Here is a 19,909-nt window from a genome sequence, read left to right on the forward strand (position 1 = left end):
GGTGCCTTGGTGCTTTTTGAGCCTCCCAAGGAGGGGAGGGGGCGGGAGTGGGGTGGGGATGGATGGATGGGGTAGCCTGGGGTGTGAGGGGGCGGCCAAGCCTGTCCCTTTTTTTGTGCGTGTTGCTTGGAACTCGCAAAAGAGACGTGTTGGCGAGGAGGAAACCAACGCCTTGCTTTTTCAGAAAGGAAGTCCCGTTTTGCAGGAGGGGGCCCCAGATTTTGCATCAGAGATGCCCCCCCTCTTCTATGGCTGGGCAGGAGTGCAGCAAAACTGAACATTTTTGCGACAGAGAGGGCCAAGGGACCAGATCCGCAGGAAAGAATCCAGCACCACCAGGAAATCACTTCGGACTGAAAAGCAATGGGCGTTTCTCCCCCACCTCCCCACCACTCCTTCGCCGCGTCTGTTTGTTCTATTTTTATTTTTAGCTGTGTTTCAGGAAGGAAAAACTGAAAAAGCTGCAAGGTCTCGCTGAGAAGTACCTTCTTAGGCGTGCACGAAAGGGAAAGGGGGTGTGTATGTGGGGGGGAAGTCAATAAAAAGGGAATGAATGGAAGGAGAAATTAAAAAGTTCCTTTGGCATCTCTGCCCACAAAAGTCCCTTGTCCCAACAGCTGAACGCCTCCGTTTCGCTGCCGTCGCACAATGAGGCAATTCATGGACCCATCATACGGGCTGGCTTCGGCCCACGTGCCAAAGGTGGGCCCGTGGGCCGCATTCAGACAGTTGCCTGGTTTGAGTCGAGTTCCTACAGGGCGATGGTGGGGCTGGACACCCCACGCCAGCCATAGGTGAGAAATAAGGAACTTAACACACATAGTCCTCGGCTTACAGCAATTCATTTAGTGACTGGCGCCCAAAAAAAGTGACATGACCGTTTTTCACGTGATCCAATTTCAGAAGCTTGGCCACTGACTCGTACCTATGACTGTTTCAGTCACGGGATCCCCTTTTGCGACCTTCTGACAAGCAAAGTCGGTGGAGAAGCCAGGTTCGCTTAACATCCATGTGACTTAACTTAAACAGCTACAGTGATTCCATTAACAAATATAATAAATAAAAAAGTTGGAAGGGAGCTTGGAGGTCATCTAGTCCAACCCCTTGCTCAGGCAGGAAACCCTATATACCATTTCGGACCAATGGCTGTCCAGTCTTTTCTTAAAAACTTCCAGGGTTGGAGCATTCACCGCTTCCGGAGGAGGGTTGTTCCACGAGTGAGTTGTTCTAACTGTCAGGAAGTTTCTCCTTAGTTCTAGTTCTGTGGCAAGAAAGATCGTAAAAGGGGCAAAATTCACTTAATGACCGTGTTGCTTAGCAACGGAAGCCTTGGGCTCAGTTGTGGCAAGTTGAGGACTTGCCCATATAAGGTATTCCGGGTGCTCATTTATTAGTCAATAAACCATGTTTATTGACTAATTTATTAGTCAATAAACCATTATTGACTAATTTATAATTTATTTAGCCAATAAACCATTTATTGACTAATTTATTAGTCAACAAACCATGTTTATTTCCGCACAAGTTGCAGTAGCAAACAAAGTCCTTCCTTTCATACTTGCCCTGTGACGACAACTCTTTGAGGTGAGTTGGCTAAAAGAGAGTACAGGTAAAAAAAAACATTGCACTGAAAAAAAGTGATTTAAGAACAGTCTTCGCTTTTATGACCGTCACAGCATCCTTACCGTCACGCGGTCAAAATTGGAGCACTTAGCAAATGACGTGCATTTCCAACAGTTTTCTGACGGCGTCCAGGATCATTCCATCATCTATTGTGAACTTCTGAACTCTCCTCTTTTTCCACTTCCCCTAAAACCCTCGTCTCAGATAGTAATAGCATTGCCTTGTCTAATTGTAGGATCCTAGGGCTGGAAGGGGCTTTGAAGGTCATCTAGTCCTTGCTCAGGGAAATGGATCCTACGCCAGTTGTCTGATCTCTTCTTGAAAACCTCCAGTGATGGAGCAACCACACACATCTGAAGGCAAGCCGGAATTAATTGTGGTTGGTTAACTGTGGATGGTTTTCTCCTGGATTAGTTCCCATCCCTTGCTTCTTGTCCCACCTTCAGGTGCTTTGGAGAACAGGTTGACACCCCCCCACACTTCTTTGTGGCAGCCCCTCAGATATTGGAAGACTGCTATCGTGTCTCCCCTGGTCGTTCTGTTCATCAGACTACTAGACCAGGGGTCTTCAAACTTGGCCCTTTCCTTTGATGACTTGTGGACTTCAAGTCCCAGAATTCCCCCGCACATGCGTGCTAGTCGTTTCCAACTCTAGGGGCCGGTGCTCATCTCCGCTTCAAAGCCGAAGAGCCAGCGCTTGTCCGAGGACGTCTCCGTGGTCATGTGGCCAGCATGACTGGATGCCAAAGGCGCACGGAACGCCGTTACCTTCCCACCGGAGTGGTCCCTATTTTTCTACTTGCATTTTTACGTGCTTTCGAACTGCTAGGTTGGCAGAAGCTGGGACGAGTAACGGGCGCTCACTCTGTTAGGCGGCACTCGGGATTCGACCCGCCAAACTGCCGACCTTCTGAGCGACAAGCTCAGCGTCCTAACCCACTGAGCCACCTGGACTAGACAGCCCCAATTCCTGCAACTGTTCTTTATATGTTTTATTTTCCAGCCCCCTAATCATCTTTGTTGCTCATCTCTGCGCTCTTTTCAGAGTCTTAACGTCTTTTTTTTTTTGGTATCGTGGTGACCAGAATGGGGTGCAGCTTTCCAATTTTGGCCTCGAGGTATAAAACGGTACTATTTCTCCCATCTCTGCTTGGACAGTGAGAATTCTGCTTTTTTTTTTAAAAAAAAAAAAAGCAACAACAACATACAGTGTAATTGATTTCTATTCTGTGTTTCGAGTCTGTGAGCATTTCGCCAAGGTGTGGAAGAACAGGGAGATTCCCTATTTAGAAAACTGCAGTGATGCTTAAGAAAAGGGAAGGGGATCAGGGCCCCCCTCCCTTCTTTGTGCAGCAGCAGCAGATTAAAAAAAATAATAATTGTGGGCTGCAGCTTTCCGCCCACGTGCCTCGGCGTGGGTCAGCCAGAAGATGGGGAGAAGGTTTGGTCTTGTTCTGCTGTGGAGCCCCAACGTAGCAAAACCCCAAAGGCTAAAGGCTGCCCTTTCCCCATAAGAATATAGATTGCTGAAACAAAGGAAGTGTGGGGGTGGGGAGAGGGAGAATAGAAGCAGGTTGAATAGAATAAGGGAATGAAAGAAAGAGGAAAGGAGAGGAGGGGAAGGGAACAAAGAGGAAAGAAGAAGGGAAGGGGAGGGGAGGGAGGGGAGGAAAGGAAAGGCAGAGGGAGGGAAGGGAAGGTAGGAAAAGGGGAAGGAAGAGGAAAGCAGAGGAGGGGAAGGGAACAAAGGGAAGGAAGGAAGAGGGGAGGGGAGGGGAAGGGAAGAGGAGGGAGGGGAGGAAAGGAAGAGGGAGGGGAGGGGGGAAGGGAAGGAAGAAAGGAAAGGAAAGGAAGAGAGTGAAGGGAAAAGGGAAGGAAAGAAAGGGAGGAAAGGGAAGAGGGAAGGAAGGGAAGGAAAAAAGGAAGGAAAGGAGAAGGGAAGGGAAGGAAGAGAAAGGGAAGGGAAGGAAGTGGAAAGGAGAGGGGAGGGGAGGGGAAGAGCAGAGAGAAGAGAGTGAACAAAAGAGGGTGGAAAACTCCAGACAGAGGCTGGAGCGAAGGAAATAAATGATTGCAGGACTCCAATACCTTCACTTGCTTCCTCAATTACCCCACTTCCTGCTTTCTGAGAACAGATTCATCCCTCAAAGGAACCCCGCAGGCTGGCTCAGGGCTTTTGCAGAACACCTCGAAAGTAGCCAAGATTGGAGCCTTGCAAGGTTAGCCAGCTTGCGGGGCTCCAGCGACTGAGCCTTGAACCAGGGTTAAGAGATGGCCAGCCGCTGGGGGATCTCGGTCAAAGCACCATTCTTCCATGCCCACCACCCCCCCCATACCCTCCACCCCCCCGACTCTTTTATCCTGGTTCAAAGAAGGGTGGAGCGCAAAAGGAAGGAGGGTGATGAAGCTGGATTGTGGGATGCGGATGACGTTAAGCAGGGCTTTTGTGAATTCGGGCAGAGCCCGGGTCAAAAGTATTTAGGGTATGCTTGTTCCCGCTTCACGCGTTGTTGTTTTTTTAAGCTGGGCAATTTTCCTGCTGGCAAACCAAAACTTTTTTCCTCTGTCTTTTTTTCCCCCCCTAAAAAGGGCATATAATTTATGAGTGCCTGCTCCCTCCCTTTCTCTCTCTCTCTCTCTCAAAGAATGTCTGTTGCTTTTCCTTTTCCAAAATAAAATCTAGTAATTCCCTCCCTCCCTCCCCCGTTTAAATTCTCTTAGCAGGCTGCGGGGGATTTTGCAAAAAAAAAAAGGGTTCGAAGTTGCAAAGCTACAGCCTTTCTTTCTCTACCTTTCAAGCTTTCTCGCCTAAGCATCGGATAGTTGGAGAGCTGATTTAGTTGCGTAGACTGGATTGTGGCCAAGCTTTTCGCCCATTGATTGGTCGGGCAAAACGTCTCTAGAAAATCTGCATTCTCGAACCCAGTTAGAGCAATGGGTGAAAAAAGAGATTTATCTTTCATTTCTATTTTGTTTTTTTTTTTTTTTTGAATTTAGGATGAATTACCCTCAGTCACTGTTACGAGTCTTTGCTCTTCCCCCTCTCCTAAAAAGTACAGGCCGTCCCTGACTTACAACAGTTCGTTTAGCGACCGCTCAAAGTTACACCGGCATTGAAAAAAGTGACTTATGACCGTTTTTCAGAGTTACGACCTTTCCAGCATCCCCGTGGTCACAGGATCAAACCGGCTCATATTTATGACCGTCGCTGTGTCCCAAGGTCACGTGATCCCCTTTTGTGACCTTCTGACGAGCAAAGTCAGTGGGGGAAGCCAGATTCACTTAACAACTGGGTTACTCACTTAACAGCTGCAGTGATTCACTTAACAACGGTGGCAAGAAAGGTCGTAAAATGGGGCAAGAGTCACTTAAGAAATGTCTCACATAACAACATAAATTTTGGGCTCAATTGTGGTCGTATGTTGAGGACCAGCTGTAGACTTAAGTCCAATCATCTGTGTTCACTGCAAAAGTCCTACAAAATGCATTTGCAAAACATGCTATTAGAGTTATCTTGATCAGGGTTTCCCCCCCCCCCCCTCTGCTAGCCCAGCCTGTTTTCTTCATTTAGGCTTCAAGGCAACCTGGAAAACAATTTAATTTGGATTAAGCATTAGCTTAGTAGTGTTTTCCTTTTGAAGCAATGGTGAGCCAGTACAGAAGCTGGTTTTTCGGCTCTTGCTGCAGTGAAAGTTGGGGTACTGTAGTGATAAAAAAAAAATTGCCAAGTGGGCTGTTTTGCTCTCCTGAGGTTGCTGGTGGAAAACTAATCAATCAGCCAATCAATGAAAGCCTACTTCCTTTTGACATTTTATGTTTTTTTAAAAAAGGCTTTTGCATTTTTGGAGCAGAAAGGATTTTGCTTATGAAAAGGATTTTTCAGGTGAAAATAAAGGATTAAGTAACTTTTCTGTGTTATAAAAAAACCTTTTCTTTGTTATAAAAAAACCCCCTGCAGTTTGCAGCTCAACCCCAATAGTTTTTTTAAAAAAACGTTTTATGATTTTTGAAGCCGCCTTTCCCCTTTTCTGGGGGTTCTTATTCCTAGTGTAAAATACTGTCCTTTCTTATAAATGTTATCCCGTGGCTTTTTTAAATACACATTGGATAATTTCAAAATAGAAGGCTTGACCTTCTTGAACTGCAAAATCAAGTTGGGAGAAAAAGTAGAGCAAACATAGGGGAGAAAAAACGAAATATTTCCCCCTCTTTTCTCCATTTACAATTTTATAAAGTGGGATTTGGGATCAGACCAAGCGCTATTTAGCAAGGGAAAGGCCATTGAAATGCTCTGCATCTTAAGACGAATTTTTAGGAATTAATTTGGCAGATAATCCGGAAAGTCTTTTAATTTCCAAAAGAAGGCTCGAGTGACATCTTCCCTCCTTAAAAAAAAACACAAAAAAACAAAAAACAAAACCTCATTCATTCCACTTTCTCTTCTTCCTCCCATTCCACTCTCTTCAAACTACATTTCCCATGTGCCCCCGGGCGAAGAGGCGGCTTCCCCAGGAGCCTTTTGAACAGCCCACGAGGAGAAAGGCGCGGGAGAAAAGACAGCTGGTTTTATGTCTTTCGTTATTCCCGACGGGGACCAATGTACAATGATTATTGATTTATTGATTTATTTTTTTAAAAAAATAACAATAGTTGGCGTTCTTTGCGCCTGGGAGGAAGGAAAGGAGCAGGCCTCCCGTTTCCATGGCAACCACGCCTCCCCTTCCCCTCCTCCCCACGCGCCCGAACGCCGTTCCTCCGAAGGGCGTCCGAAAGGGAGGGGAAAAGGAAGGCGGAGAGACTCGCTTTCCCGGCAGGCTGCGCGGCTCCAGACCGGAAGTGTCCCCCTCCTCCTCGGGCGGTGCCTTAAAGCGGAAGGGCCAAGGCGGGGCGGGGCCGCAGTTCCTTTCGGGCCTCGCCAGACGCGCAGCCGCCAGTCGAAGCCGCCGCCGCGGAAGAGCTGACGAGGCTAAGAAGCCGCCCGGACCTCCGAGAACCCCGCCGCCTCTCCTCTCCTCTCCTCTTCTCTTTTCGCCGCCTCGACCGCCCGGCGCCATGGTAAGACCCGCCGCTCGCCCCGTCTCCACGCTCTCCCCCCCCCACACAGACACGTTAGGCCGCCATCTTGTCTCCCGGCCGCCATTTTGTGGGGGCTTCCTCGGGGAGGCGACGGGGGGGAGAGGCCGGGCATCCCTATCTTGGCTTCCCTGAGGGCGTTTCATTCAAGGCCCCCCCCCAAAAAAAAATATTCCCTTTCTCGGGGTCTTTTCCCTCTCCCTTCCCCCTCCTCCCCGGTTTCTGCTTCTCCCAGTTTTTTGGGGGGGTGTCTCCGTCCTTTGTGCCCCCCCCAGTCTTCTTCCTCAGTGTCTTTTCTCTCCCAGCCCCCACCCCCGGTTTCTCTTAATTTGGTGGGGGGGCTGCTTTCTTTCCCCCCTTACACACACACACAAACCCTGCATGTTGGGGGGGGGGCTGGAGGAGCATCCTCACGGCCCCCTCTGCCTCCAACCACCTTATAAGGGACGATGATACAAATATAATAAATGAAATGAAATGATTTCTTCTTCTCTCCCCTCCCCCCAATTGGTAACTCCTCTCAATTTGTGTGCAGGGGGGTCTCCTTTCCCCCCCCCCCAACCTGCAAGTCTGGAGGAGGGGGAAGTGGAGTATCCCATGGCTTTTGTGCCCCCCACCACCACCCCCAGTCTTATTCTCCAGTCTCTTATTCTCTTCCACCCAATTTGGGGATGGTCTCCTTTCTCCCCTGCAAACATGAGGGGACCCCCGTCTGTGCCCCCCCCACCTTGGAAGGAAGGAATTCTCTCCCTCTTCCCATTGATGTGACTCCCCCAACCTTAACCTAGCTCCCTCTTCTGCCCTAATGCCTCCCTGGATTTTTTTTTGGGGGGGAAGAAGCCAAAATGCAACCCCCACCACCCCATCTCTCTCCCCCCTTCCTTAGGCTCATCTTTACTCCCCTCCCCAATTTCCTGCTGGATTTCGTTGGGTGACCCAAAGTTGTCCCTTCCCCCCCCCACCTTTTTCTTGCTGGCTAAATAGTGGGGAAGACCAGGAACCCCCAATGCAACCTCTAATCATGGCTTCATTCCCTTCCCCTTCCCCCCTTTAGGCTTTGCAAGTGGGGGGAGGAAGAGGCTCTATTCGACACCCCCCCCCCAAAAAAAAATTCTCATTTTTTTTAATTGTTGCCTAGTTTTCTCCCCTTTGCCGGGAGCTGTTGGGCGACTTTGCGGTGTATTCATCCTATTTCCACCCCACCCTTCGAGTCATCATCCATCCATCCACCTCCGGCCCTGGGATTCATTGGCCAACCCAAGATGGTTGGAAGACAAGGAGGGTCATTATCCCCAGCGACACATGCCGGAGAAGGATGGAATTTCTCCCCCTCCACACACACACACACCCACCCACCCCTCCTGTGTCTTTGCACGCCTGCTTTCAAGGGCTGTGTTGTACAATGGAGGCAGGAGGGGAACATGGGCCGGCATGATTTTTTTTCCCCCATCAGTGTGGGCCGGCTGCTGTGCGGTGGGAGGGGATGATGGGAACCGGAGGCCCTGTCCTGACTGGGGGACGTAGCGCCCCCCCCTCCCCCCCACTGTGTCAATTCTCCGCTACTGATGGGGACTGTAGGCCCTGTACCTTTCCAGGGCTTGCGGATCACAAGTTCTATATATGAGGAAGGGAAAATAAATGCAGAATATCCCTCTGGCTTTAGGAGAACAAAAGTGTGACGTGTGTGGAATTGTAATTGTCTAGCTATACTATTGTTTCTGGACTCTTTCCTTCCCCTCCCCCCCCAATTTTATGCCGACAACCCTCATTCTTCCCTCCCTGCATCGATTCTACACCTGCACCCCTCTATCTTTCTCTCCCCCCCACCAGCCTGCCAAAAGACCCCCTTGAGCGGTCACCGCTGGCCTTTCCCTTTGCTTGACACCCCACCCCCCCATTTTCTCTTAGCCCTTTCAGTCCTGCCCTATCTTCCCATCTCCCTTTGGCTTCTTGGTTGAGGGGGGGGCTGGACTAGCAGACCTCCAAGGTCCCTTCCAGCTCTTTCTTCTGTGCTTGGCGACACCCCCCCCCCTTTCTCTCTGCAGGCCTCCCTCTTCTCAGCTGTGCAATCCTGGATTCTTCCCCCCCCACACGCTTCTTTGCCTCCTTCTCACAATCTCTCTCTGCTCGTTCGCCAGCCTCTCCCCCCTCTCTGCAGCAGGGCGCCACTTCCCCTTCTGCAGCCCGAGCACCATCTGCCCAGCTGGCGGCTTCGGGCCACCACCGGCTCTTTTCGGCCTGTGCCTTTTCCTTCCCCTTCAAGCTACAAATTGGGCTGGGCTTCCTCCCCCTTCTGCTTCCTCCCAGGGAATCTGGAAGACGGGATTGCCAAAGACTGTAGCTTTCCTCTCTCTCTCTCTCTCTCTCTCTCTCTCTCTCTCTCTCTCTCTCTTCTCTTTTCTCTCTCTGCTGGTGCCACGCCCAGCTCTCCTGCCTCCTCTTCCTCGGTCAGTCCGGAGCGCGGAGTTTGCCCTGGATGGGCTCTTCTCCCGAGGCTGGAAGCTTGCTTTCCTCCGCGCCCGTCCTTGCGAAAGTCTTGCCTTTAATGAAAGAGGCTGAGGCTTTGGATGGAGCCAACGGGAAGATCATCCGGCTGGCTGTCCCGGCAGACTCTTCAAACTTCCCTGGCCTCTGTAATCAGGACGATGTCTCCTTCTCTCCCCCCACCCTGTAGGGATGGGGAGGTGCCCTGACATGCAGTGCCTAGACACACAAAAGCCGTGGCCTGGTTGCGGTGATTTTAATTGGCTGGGCTGCTCTCCCGAATAACCCAAGAACCCGGATTCCCTCTTTATTTTCTTTCTTTTTTTTTTGGCCACGTTGTGCCACTGCTATCCTAAAATGGGTTTTCTGCAGAGGAGCTTTGAGATCTCAAGCCGATCGGTTCCCTTTTCACAGCTCGGCGCCGTCGTCATCATCAGCGCCAGGCCGAGGTTGGCACAAATGGTTGCAGAGGTTGCAGAGCGGGGCGATGCAGCCTTTTGTGGCCATCCAATCCTTTGCCTTGGTCTTAACAGTCTGAAGGGACCTTGGAGGTCTTCTAGTCCGACCCCTTGCTCGAACAGGAGATCCTGTGCCATTTTCGAACAAAAGGCTGTCTCTAAAAAACCTCCAGCGATGGAGCGCCCACACCTTTTGGTGGCAAGGTGTTCCACTGGATAATTGTCCTCACTCCACCCTGTCAGGAAGTTTCTCCTTAATTCCAGGTTGCTTCCCTCCTTGATTAGTTTCCATCCGTTGCTGCTTCTCCTGCCTTCTGCGGCTTTGGAGAATAGCTTGAAACCCCCCCCCCCCTCCTCTCTGTGGCAGCCCCTCAAACATGGGAATATTCTGTGAAATAGGGTAGAGCATTTGAAGAGCATCCCGGCTACTCCCGGTAGCTGACAGCTGTGGTTTCTAGTTTAGCATATTACGGGAATCTTCTGATCAACGGTCTTGTTTCAGTAAACCTGGTTTAACCAACTGTGACTTTAAAACCTAGCCTGTGCCTGCAACCTCCCACCGCTTTTCTTGCCTGTAGCAATCTTGCACGGGTCATCAACTTGTGATCACGATGAAGGCTAGAATTTAACGTCTGATTTTTTGCAACCTTTAAAAAAAAAACCATGGTCATTAAGCGAATCGCTGCAGGTTTGCTTGTCAGAAACCAGCCAGGAAGGTGCAAATGGCGATCACGTGACCCTACGACCGTCGTAAATGCATGTTGGTTGCCAAGGGCCTGGGTTTGAATCCAGTGTGTGTGTGTGTGTGTGTGTGTGTGTGTGTGTGTAGTTGTAAGTCTGAAAACGTCCTAAGTTGCTCCCCCCCCCCTTTTGTAACTAAAGGAGTGTAAGTTGACTACCTGGGGAATCCTGGGAGTTGAAGTCCACCCATCGTCCTCCTCTGATTGCCTATGGTGGCAGCCTCACGGGGGCCGACGCTGAACGTTTTCCCCCCCCCTCGGTCTTTCTCTCTCCCCCCTGCCCCCCCCCCCCTCTGCACAGGCCTCTGGGGTCACCGTCTGTGACAAAGTCATCCAGGTCTTCAACGACATGAAGGTGCGCAAACACGCCCCCCAGGAGGAGCAGAAGAAGCGCAAGAAGGCCGTCATCTTCTGCCTGAGCGAGGACAAGAAGAAGATCATCCTGGAGGCCGGGAAGGAGATCCTGGTGGGCGACCTGGGAGACACCGTGGATGACCCCTACCTGCACTTTGTCGCCATGCTGCCCCCCAGCGACTGCCGCTACGCCCTCTACGACGCCACCTACGAAACCAAGGAGAGCAAGAAGGAAGATCTGGTCTTCCTCTTCTGGTGAGCCCCCTCCCCCCTCCGTGCCCCTCCCTCTTCCTCCTCCCTTCTCTTTCCCTTCCTTACGCTCTTTCTCCTTCCTTCCTTTTTCTCCTCCCTCCCTTTCTTTCCTTGCTCTCTCTCCTTCCTCTCTTTCCTTCTTCCCTCACTCTTCCTCCTTCTCTTTTCTCCTTTCTTCCTTTTTCTCCACCCTCCCTTTCTTTCCTTGCTCTCTCTCCTTCCTCTCTTTCCTTCTTCCCTCACTCTTCCTCCTTCTCTTTTCTCCTTTCTTCCTTTTTCTCCTCCCTCCCTTTCTTTCCTTGCTCTCTCTCCTTCCTCTCTTTCCTTCTTCCCTCACTCTTCCTCCTTCTCTTTTCTCCTTTCTTCCTTTTTCTCCTCCCTCCCTTTCTTTCCTTGCTCTCTCTCCTTCCTCTCTTTCCTTCTTCCCTCACTCTTCCTCCTTCTCTTTTCTCCTTTCTTCCTTTTTCTCCTCCCTCCCTTTCTTTCCTTGCTCTTTCTCCTTCCTCTCTCTTTCCTTCTTCCCTCACTCTTTCTCCTTCTCTTTTCTCCTTCCTTCCTTGCTCTCTCGTCCCTCCCTCTCCTTCCTTCTTTCCTTGCTCTTTCTCCTTCTCTCTTTCCTTCCTTCTCCCTTCCTCTCCCTTGCTCTTTCTCCTTTCTTCTCTTTTCTCCTTCCTTCCTTCCTTGCTCTCTCATCCCTCCCTCTCCTTCTTTCCTTGCTCTTTCTCCTCTCTTCTTCCTCCCTCTTTCTTTCCTTCCTTCCTTCCTTGACAGCTTCAGGTGTGGCCAACCTTCTCCCCCCTCCCTCCAGACCCTTTTCTCTGTGACTAAAGGCTGGATACTCTGAGCAGAGAAGGTGCTTTCTTCTCTATTTTGGGAGCTTTTCCTGATGCTACTTAAACCAAGTCTGCTTCCAGGGGCACGAGGTGGCTGCAGTGCCCCCTTGCTGGGTGTGTGAGTGTGAGTGTGTGAGACTGGCATCTTGCCCCCAGCCTCCCATCTGAATTGGTGGCTTCGCCTTTCTTTAATCAAAGCTGCTTGGCTGTGTGCCATTCAAGAAGCTCCTTCCCTCCGTCAGCATGTGAGGTGGGGGGCGGCCACGACTGGCGCCCCCCCCCCTTTACTGGCACAAAGAGCCCCGGAGGGCATTGAGCTGTCCTCCCTCCCCGTCTTTAAAATTCAGGCCTTCCTCTCCCTTCCAGCCTCAATAACTGGGGAACAGGCTCCTAAGCTAGACGGCTGCTTCAATCCTAGTCTGTTAACGGCGCGAAAACAGTAATTAACTTAAATGATCTGCATAATATAATGGAGGACCTGGAGACAGGTGTCTGGGGCTGGCCTTGGTCTCTGGCTCCTCGTCCATTGGAGCCTGGGTGAAAAGAGCACGGGGGGGGGGAGTCCCAGCATCCTTCTTCTTCTCCTGCCAAAGACCCCCCCCTAACTCAGCATGGCTGGCTGAGGAATTCTGGGAGTTGAAGTCCACAAGTCATAAAAGGGCCAGGTTGGAAGACACCCCCCCCCCCGCACTTTCATTTTAAAGGTGCACCTCCCGTTGCTTCATGACTGCAGGCATGAGATCTAGCCCGAAGGTGGCACAGGTGCTCGGCTCCCTTTGTTAAATCTCTCAACCAGCAAGGCTCATGGGGGTGGGGGGGTGGGTTATGTTGTATATAGGGTCTCGGAGAATGTTCCTCCTTCCGAGAACGCCCCCCATTTAAGCCATGATAGTGCAGTGGCTAGCATGCAGCATTGCAGGCTAACTGCCCAGAGCAGCAGTTAGACCTGGCTGGTTTGAGGTTGACCCAGCCTTCCGTCCTTCCGAGGTTGGCAAAACGAGGACCCGGATTGTTGAGGGGGCAAGAGGCTGACACTGTAAACCTCTTAGAGCGGGTCTATAAGCGGTATATAAGTAAGGGCGATTTGCTGTCCTATCACCGGTGGCGCAGTGGTTAGAATGTAGTGTTGCAGGCTTATTCTGCCCACTCCCAGCAGTTCGATCCTGACCGGCTTAAGTTGACACTGTCGTGGTTCCGATAAATGAGACAGTTCAAACAAATTGCAGGCATATTATTTATCTAAAAAGTTTTAGGAAGGAAACTCAGCCTTTCGTCCTTCTGAGGTCGGTAAAATGAGGGAAACCCCCCCCCAATTGTTGGGGGTAAAAGGCTGGCTGGGTAAACCGCTTAGAGGGGGCTGTAAAACACGAAGCAGTATATAAGTGCTATTTCTGCTGGGGGCGGGGCGGGATTTATTGATGAATAACATCTTCCACCTTTGCCGGTTTTGAAAACCCTGCTTCTTCCACGGCACGAGGAACAAGAGTGTCACCTCGGAGGGAGACGCGGCTAGCATAAATGTTTAATAAATAAAAATAAATGGTGAGGGGAGTGGTGGCGGGGAGGTGGCCAGTAACACCGCCCGGTGTGTGAATGTTGCCGTCTCTTGCCTGCAGGGCACCCGAGAGTGCTCCTTTGAAGAGCAAGATGATCTACGCCAGCTCCAAGGATGCCCTGAAGAAGAAATTTCCAGGTGAGAGCCGGCAGGTGTGGGCACCTCCGAAGGGAGGGGCAGGGCCTGTGCCAGCTGGCGGCCCTTTGGGCTGACGGGGGACCCTGCGGAACCAGGGGTTCCCCAACCGTGGCGGCTTTCAAGGCTTATGGACTTCATCTCCCAGCATTCCTCAGCCAGCTTTGCTAAGCTGAGGAATTCTGGGAGGGGAAGTCCAGAAGTCTTCCAGTGGCCCCGGTTGGGGACCCCGGTGCCGAACGACCATCGCTGCGGCTTGTCCTCCAATTGGTTCTTTTCTCGGACCCGGCGTTGGAGGTTTATAGGAAAATGGCACAGCGTGAGCAAGTGCTCTGCTTCTCCCCATTGGCTGGAGGGAGGCCCAACTTTTGTGTGCCTGGCTGAGGAATTCTGGGAGTTGAAGTCCGCAAGTCAGAAAAGGGTCAGGTTTGAAGTTCCAACGGCACCGGGGGGGGGGGGGAAGCGGCCTATGTCCTTTTTTCACACTTTACGGCCGTTGCAGCAGCCCCGACGGTCACGGGATCAGAATTCGGGCACTTGGCAACCGACTCCTATTTATGACGGTCACTGTTTCCGTGGCCTGAAAAGTCGTAAAATGGGGCAAAGCTGGCTTTAACCAGTGCTCCGTTTTAGCGACATAAATTTTGGGCTCCGTTGTCGTAAGTTGAGAGCTACCAAATAAGGGTCAATCAGTTGGGCTTTTCCTCGGGGCTTTAAAAACCCCAAACTTTCCTTCCCCCCAATGTTGAGCTGCTCCTGCAAATAGTCCTTGACTGAACGACCACTTGCTTAGTGACCATTTGCTTAGCGACCGTTCAAAATGGCATTGGGGGGGGGAAGAAAAAAGTCTTAAAACAGCCCTTCCTCATCACTTTTAACGACCAGCACAGCATCCCCGCGGTTGTGCGATCGATCGCAATGCAGGCGCTTGGCAACCGACGTGCATTTACAACTGTTGCTGTGTCCGGAGACCATGGGATGGCCCTTTGTGGCTTCGGACAAAATTCAGATTCGCTTAATGACCGCATGATTCACTTAACTGCAGGGGGTTTGCTTAACAGCCACGGCAATGATCGAAAAAGTCAGGCAGGGCTGACTTAACAGCGACCTTGCTTAATAGTGGAAATAGTGGTCGTCATGGACTAGCTGTTCACCCACTTTAGGTCCCCCCTCTCCTTTCCCCCCCTCTCCCTCTTCCTCCCTCTCTCTCTCTCTCTCTCACACACACACACACACACATACACACACACACACACAGACAGACAGTCTCAAACTGCATCAAGGAGATGCTGGGAATTTAAAAGTTGGAGGTGGCTTTCATTGGCTCCACCAGTTCTGGTGGGGGATTCCGGAGTACAGCCATCTCCCCCACTTCCCCAGTACAAGCAATTTTTGGGGGGTGGGGGGGGTGGGGGCCTGACTTGATAGGAGAAGTGGGCGCTTCTCTTTGGGAAGAGCAAATGGCGTCGTTTATTTTACTACCATTTAATTGGTTTCTCTGCAGCCAGACTTCTGTTCTCTGGGCAAAGGGGAGTGGGGGGGGGGGTCAGCCTCCAACGAGGGATGGGAAAGGATGGTTATAATGCCATTTATATCCCGCCCTTCTCCGAAGACTCAGGGCGGCTTGAAATTTAAAGCACAAATAAAATATAAGGCAGACCTGGGACTTTTATGTCATTTTTGGGCTATTTTTTTTTAATTTTTTAATTTAGCACCTGCACCCTGCGCGTGCCACCAGGCCTTTACCAGCCCCTGTCGCCGTGGCCCTCTGCCACGGTCCCCGGTTTCTCACTCGGCCGCTTGGGGGGAATTTAATTGCCCGCTTCCGCGCTGGGGGTGGGGTGGGTTTGGACTAGAAGACCCCCCTCCTCCCCATCTCACCTCTCCTTCCTCTTCCCCTCGCAGGGATCAAGCACGAATGGCAAGCGAACGGCCTAGAAGACATCAAAGACCGCCAGAGTCTAGCGGAAAAGCTGGGGGGCAACTGCGTCATCAGCCTGGAGGGCAAGCCGGTGTGAGACACCCCCCTCCTCCCTTTCCCAGGTCCCCTGTCGTGCCAGTGACTCTGGAGCTTCCATGTTAATGGCCCCGTGCTACTGTTGGGGGTGGGGTGGGGTTTGGGGGGGTTTCCTTCCTTTTCTCTGTTCCATTCCAGTTTTTTATTATTATTATTTTTTCCCTCTTACCTTCTCATGTTCCCAGCCTTGGTGCTCTCCCCTCCTGTCTCAACAGCTGGCCTGGCAGGCTGCTGTTCGAAGTTGCCAAACGTGCTACAGCTTCTTTCCCGCCCCCACTCCTTCCTTCCTTCCTTCCTTCTTTCTCTCTCTCTCAAACCTCTTGAGTTGACATTCCTAAGGGGGAGGGGGGTGTCTCCATCCCTCAGCCTCTTCCTCCGTTTTCTTGGTCCACTTGCTTCCTCCATTCACCTCCTCTTCCTCAAGGATAACGATGGTGGTAAGCAGCCGACGGTTGGGACTAACGGGGACCCTAATTTCCAGAATTAGTCCCATTTTTTTTCCAGTGTGTACAAAAAAAAGTTTTGGTTTTTTTTTAATGGGGTCTCTGTACGTGCGTGCGTGCGTTTTGGGGTTGGGTTTTTTTTTGAGAAAGCGTGGAATGGCATCTGCGTTCCCCAACTCTTCCTCCCCCTTCCTCTTCCTAACTGCCATACTAGCTCTGTGCTTGTCTGTAGTACTGTGTACAAATAAAATATTGTGGAGAAAAAAAAACAAACAGTTGCACCCATCTCTACGTTGGGGTGGAATTAACAAACGTATGGAAGCAGCACCATCGAGAACCTTCGGTAATAAAAGAAAAAAAATAGTTCTCACCTTTAGCATCTCGCGTTTTCTTTGCTTGGCTTTTGGGGAGGGGGGGCTGGCGTCAAAATGGGGTTAATCTCTTACGGATGGAGGCAAATTATTTGTAGCTCTGGGGGTGGGGGGTTGAACTGTGGGGTCCTTGAGGCGCTCTGAGCTGGGAGGTTTCCTTGCAGACGTTTCATGACCCAACCAGGTGCTAGAAGGGAGAAAGAATTTTGTTCGTTCTAGCACTGATGAAGTTGGGTCATGTAACATCTGCAAGAAAACCACAAACTCACAAAGCACCCAGGGACCCTACAATCTTATCACCACTCCTTAAATCTAGAGATTGGGGAGGAAAAAGGAAATTTTGTCTCACACCCAGATGTAGGATTGGGTCACACCATCTCAACCAACCAACTCAATGCAAAGAGATTAACTCTGTGTGTGTGTGTCTGAGTTTGGAAATTTTCTTGCCTATGTTTTATTACCCAACTAGGTGACACAAAATTTCCTTTTTCCTCCCCAATCATTAGGGTCTTATCTCCCAGCTCCGGACCTCCAGGAATTAAAACGCTTCAATTTTGAAATGTGGATTTTCAGGTTAACCTTCTGCCCCATTTCAGTTTACGTGTGTGTGTGTGGGGGGGGGGAATTGCCAGTAGATCCCTTCTCTCTCCTCTTAGCCACCTTACCCGTCCTCATTTAAATTCTACATTTGGTGAACAAATGTATTTCATGGAAGAGTGAGCTAACGAATTTTGCCTTCTGGGGAAAAATTGGCAAAGGTGTCCCACCTTTTTTTAGAGCGATTTTTTCCCCACCACCCCTCTCTAAAATCCTCAACCTTGGATGTACGGACTTGCAACTCCCAGGATTTCGCTGGGAGTTGAAAGTCCACCCATTCTTCCAGTTGCTGAGGTCGAGAAGCTCTTAAGGCTTCAAGCAGGAGCAGATTAAACTCACATGTTTCTGGAACATAGTTAATATCTAACCGGGCTGCCTTCAGGGGTTGGAAGATCCGTCTCTAGCGATCGTTAATCTAGGTTTCTCTCGTGATCGGCAAACTCCCATTTCACCAAACGGATTTCCACACAGGCCGAATATCAAGGAAGCCTCACTTCCTTCTCTCAAGATGGGGTCCACCCAGGTTCTAGAAGTCTTCGGGAAGGGGTGAAAATGGTGGAGGGTTTTGATTTAGTCTGTTGTGGGCAAACCGAGATTGGGTGCAGTTTTGCAAAAAGCAGGTGGCTTCTAAGCCAGCTTGGGCTGGACTAGAAGACCACCAAGGTCCCTTCCAGCTTTATTCTATTCTATATTTTACTCTATATTCTATTCTATTCATACTATTTCTATTCTATATTTTACTCTATATTCTATTCTATATTTTACTTTATTCTATTCTATATTTTACTTTATTCTATTCATATTCTATTTCTATTCTATATTTTCTGTTCTATATTTTACTCTATATTCTATCCCTTCCAGCTTCTATTCTATTCCGTCTATTCTATTATTTGTGAGATGATCATAGTTCACACAAGATTTGATAAGAGAATCCTCAATTTACAACCATTTCATTTACTGTCTGTTCAAAGTTAACAACAATCTCGAAAAAAGTGACTTACGACCCTTTTTTTACACTTAACGACCATTGCAGCATCCCCATGGTCATGTGATCAAAATTCAGACACTTGGCAACGGGCTCATATTTATGACGGTTGCTGCGTCCCGGGGTGTGTGTGTGTGTGGGGGGGGTGATCCCCTTTTGCGACCTTCTGACCAGCAAAGTTAATGGGGAAGCCGGATTCACTTAACCAGGTTACTACTGACGTGACAATGGTTAAGTGGCAAGAAAAAGTAAAACGGGGCAAAAACGCAATTAGCTGTCTCGTTTAGCCACAGAACTCTTGGGCGCAGTTGTGGTCGTAAGTGGAGGACTGTAAAGCAGACTCGAAGTTGTAAGTCGAAGACGGCAAAGCAGGCTGCCCGTTGGCGCCAACAAGCTCTGACGTTGCAAAGAGCCGTGGTTGGTGAGGCAGCTCTGCTATTTGCGAAAGGCGGGTTCCTTTGCCGTGCGTGACCCGCGGCACAGTCTCCCAGGGATGGACCCCCAAGACGAGCTGGTTTTAACGAAATAATCTCAGTCCTGGGAGGGGGAGGGCCTCGCCGTCCAAGAGGCTCAGCCCTTCGCTCCTTGGGTGCGGCTAATATGGTTCCTGCAGCCCCACCAGGCGAGACCAAAGTCCTGCCTGGGTGGGGCCCCCTGCAATCGCGATCACTCACGGCGCCTGGGGCGCCCTGCAGCTGAATCACACCTCAGTTTCCACCAGGGCTGCTACTCCTGGTACGACGGCAACAAGGCACCAGGTGGAAGAGCAGAAGTTGGCCCAGCCTGATGGCCTTGGAACGAAACGGCTGGAATGCATCCCTGCAAGAAGAAAAGCCACCTCTCAGGGCTGGTTGGGGATATCTCCCTTTGGAAGAGAATGTTTTTAGCCCTGGGGGCATGCGGGGAGGAGGAGGAGGAGAATTATGGGGTCCTTGGTGCTTTCTGAGCTTGGACGTTTTCTTGCAGACATCTCATGACCCAACTAGGCAATATCATCAATGCTCAAATAAGCAAATCCCCTTCTAGCACGGATGATGTTGCCTAGTTTGGTCGTGAAACGTCTGCAAGAAAACCACCAAGCTCAGAGCACCAAGGACCCCACAGTCCTCCTCCTTCCCCTCCTCCTCCTCCTCCTCGTCCCTTCCATTGTACCACTGATGATGTTGCCTAGTTTGGTCATGAAACGTCTGCAAGAAAACCACCAAGCTCAGAGAGCACCAAGGACCCCACAGTTGTTGTCCTCCTCTTCCTCCTCCTCCTCCTCTTCCTCCTCCTCCTCCTCCTCCTCCTCCTCCTCTAGCACTGATGATGTTGCCTAATTTGGTCATGAAACGTCTGCAAGAAAACCACCCAGCTCAGAGAGCACCAAGGACCCCACAGTTCAAACCCCCCCTGAGCTACAAATAATTTTCCTCCATCCACAAGAGATTTGGATTGACTGAAGTCCCTATGTCCCTTCCTTCACATTCGTAACCCTAAACTATTCCAAAATGTTCTTTTCTCCTTCGCTCTTCTTATCTTCTCAGCCATCCTGCGAGGTAGGCCTAAGATTCGCCAGTCGTTTGTCCTAGTCTGCATTTAACGAGGCAGAACAATTCATCGGGCAGATAATTCCATTTAAATAATGACTCTGGACACTTGGAAGCGCTTAGCAATGATAGCTTGGCTATTTCATTAGGCTTTTTAAATTGCAAAGGCTCGTGTGTTTGATGGGGCAAAGAGCACACGAGCTAGTATTATTTCAATTAAACTGAAATTATATATTTCGTGCAGGGCAAAGTGACTTTAAAAGGAGGGCAGCAATGCACGCTGCGGGTGATTTTTAGATGTTGCATTAAATCCTTAAATGTGGGTTATTTGGTTTTGGGTGAGCATAAAGTGCAGCCAGTTATTGGTTTGTTTCATAAACTGTGGTTAGAGAAACACAGTTTAGAGAGATAGGCAAGCTGAATCAGCATACTGCACCATAATTAATCTAAAATTGAAATC

At 50.2% G+C, this 19,909-nt stretch overlaps 1 protein-coding gene across 1 annotated transcript; it reads left to right on the forward strand.

Annotated features, from left to right (window-relative positions):
• The first annotated feature begins 6,466 nt into the window (after positions 1–6,466).
• CFL1 (cofilin 1) lies at positions 6,467–16,337 on the forward strand. Its single transcript, XM_083374054.1, has 4 exons — positions 6,467–6,678; positions 10,680–10,987; positions 13,434–13,510; positions 15,413–16,337. The coding sequence occupies exons 1-4, from the start codon at positions 6,676–6,678 to the stop codon at positions 15,523–15,525; spliced, it is 501 nt and encodes a 166-aa protein (XP_083230180.1). The 5' UTR covers positions 6,467–6,675; the 3' UTR covers positions 15,526–16,337.
• The last annotated feature ends 3,572 nt before the right edge of the window (positions 16,338–19,909 follow it).

Source organism: Vipera ursinii (assembly GCF_947247035.1).
Source record: "Vipera ursinii genome assembly, chromosome: 15".
NCBI classification, from domain to species: Eukaryota; Metazoa; Chordata; class Lepidosauria; order Squamata; family Viperidae; genus Vipera; species Vipera ursinii.

What these genes read in the sequence shown, in the direction of transcription:
- CFL1 (XM_083374054.1), top strand. An exon ending in GATCTGGTCTTCCTCTTCTG is followed by an intron (nt 10,988 to 13,433) that starts GTGAGCCCCCTC and finishes TCTTGCCTGCAG; the next exon opens with GGCACCCGAGAGTGCTCCTT. An exon ending in CCTGAAGAAGAAATTTCCAG is followed by an intron (nt 13,511 to 15,412) that starts GTGAGAGCCGGC and finishes TTCCCCTCGCAG; the next exon opens with GGATCAAGCACGAATGGCAA.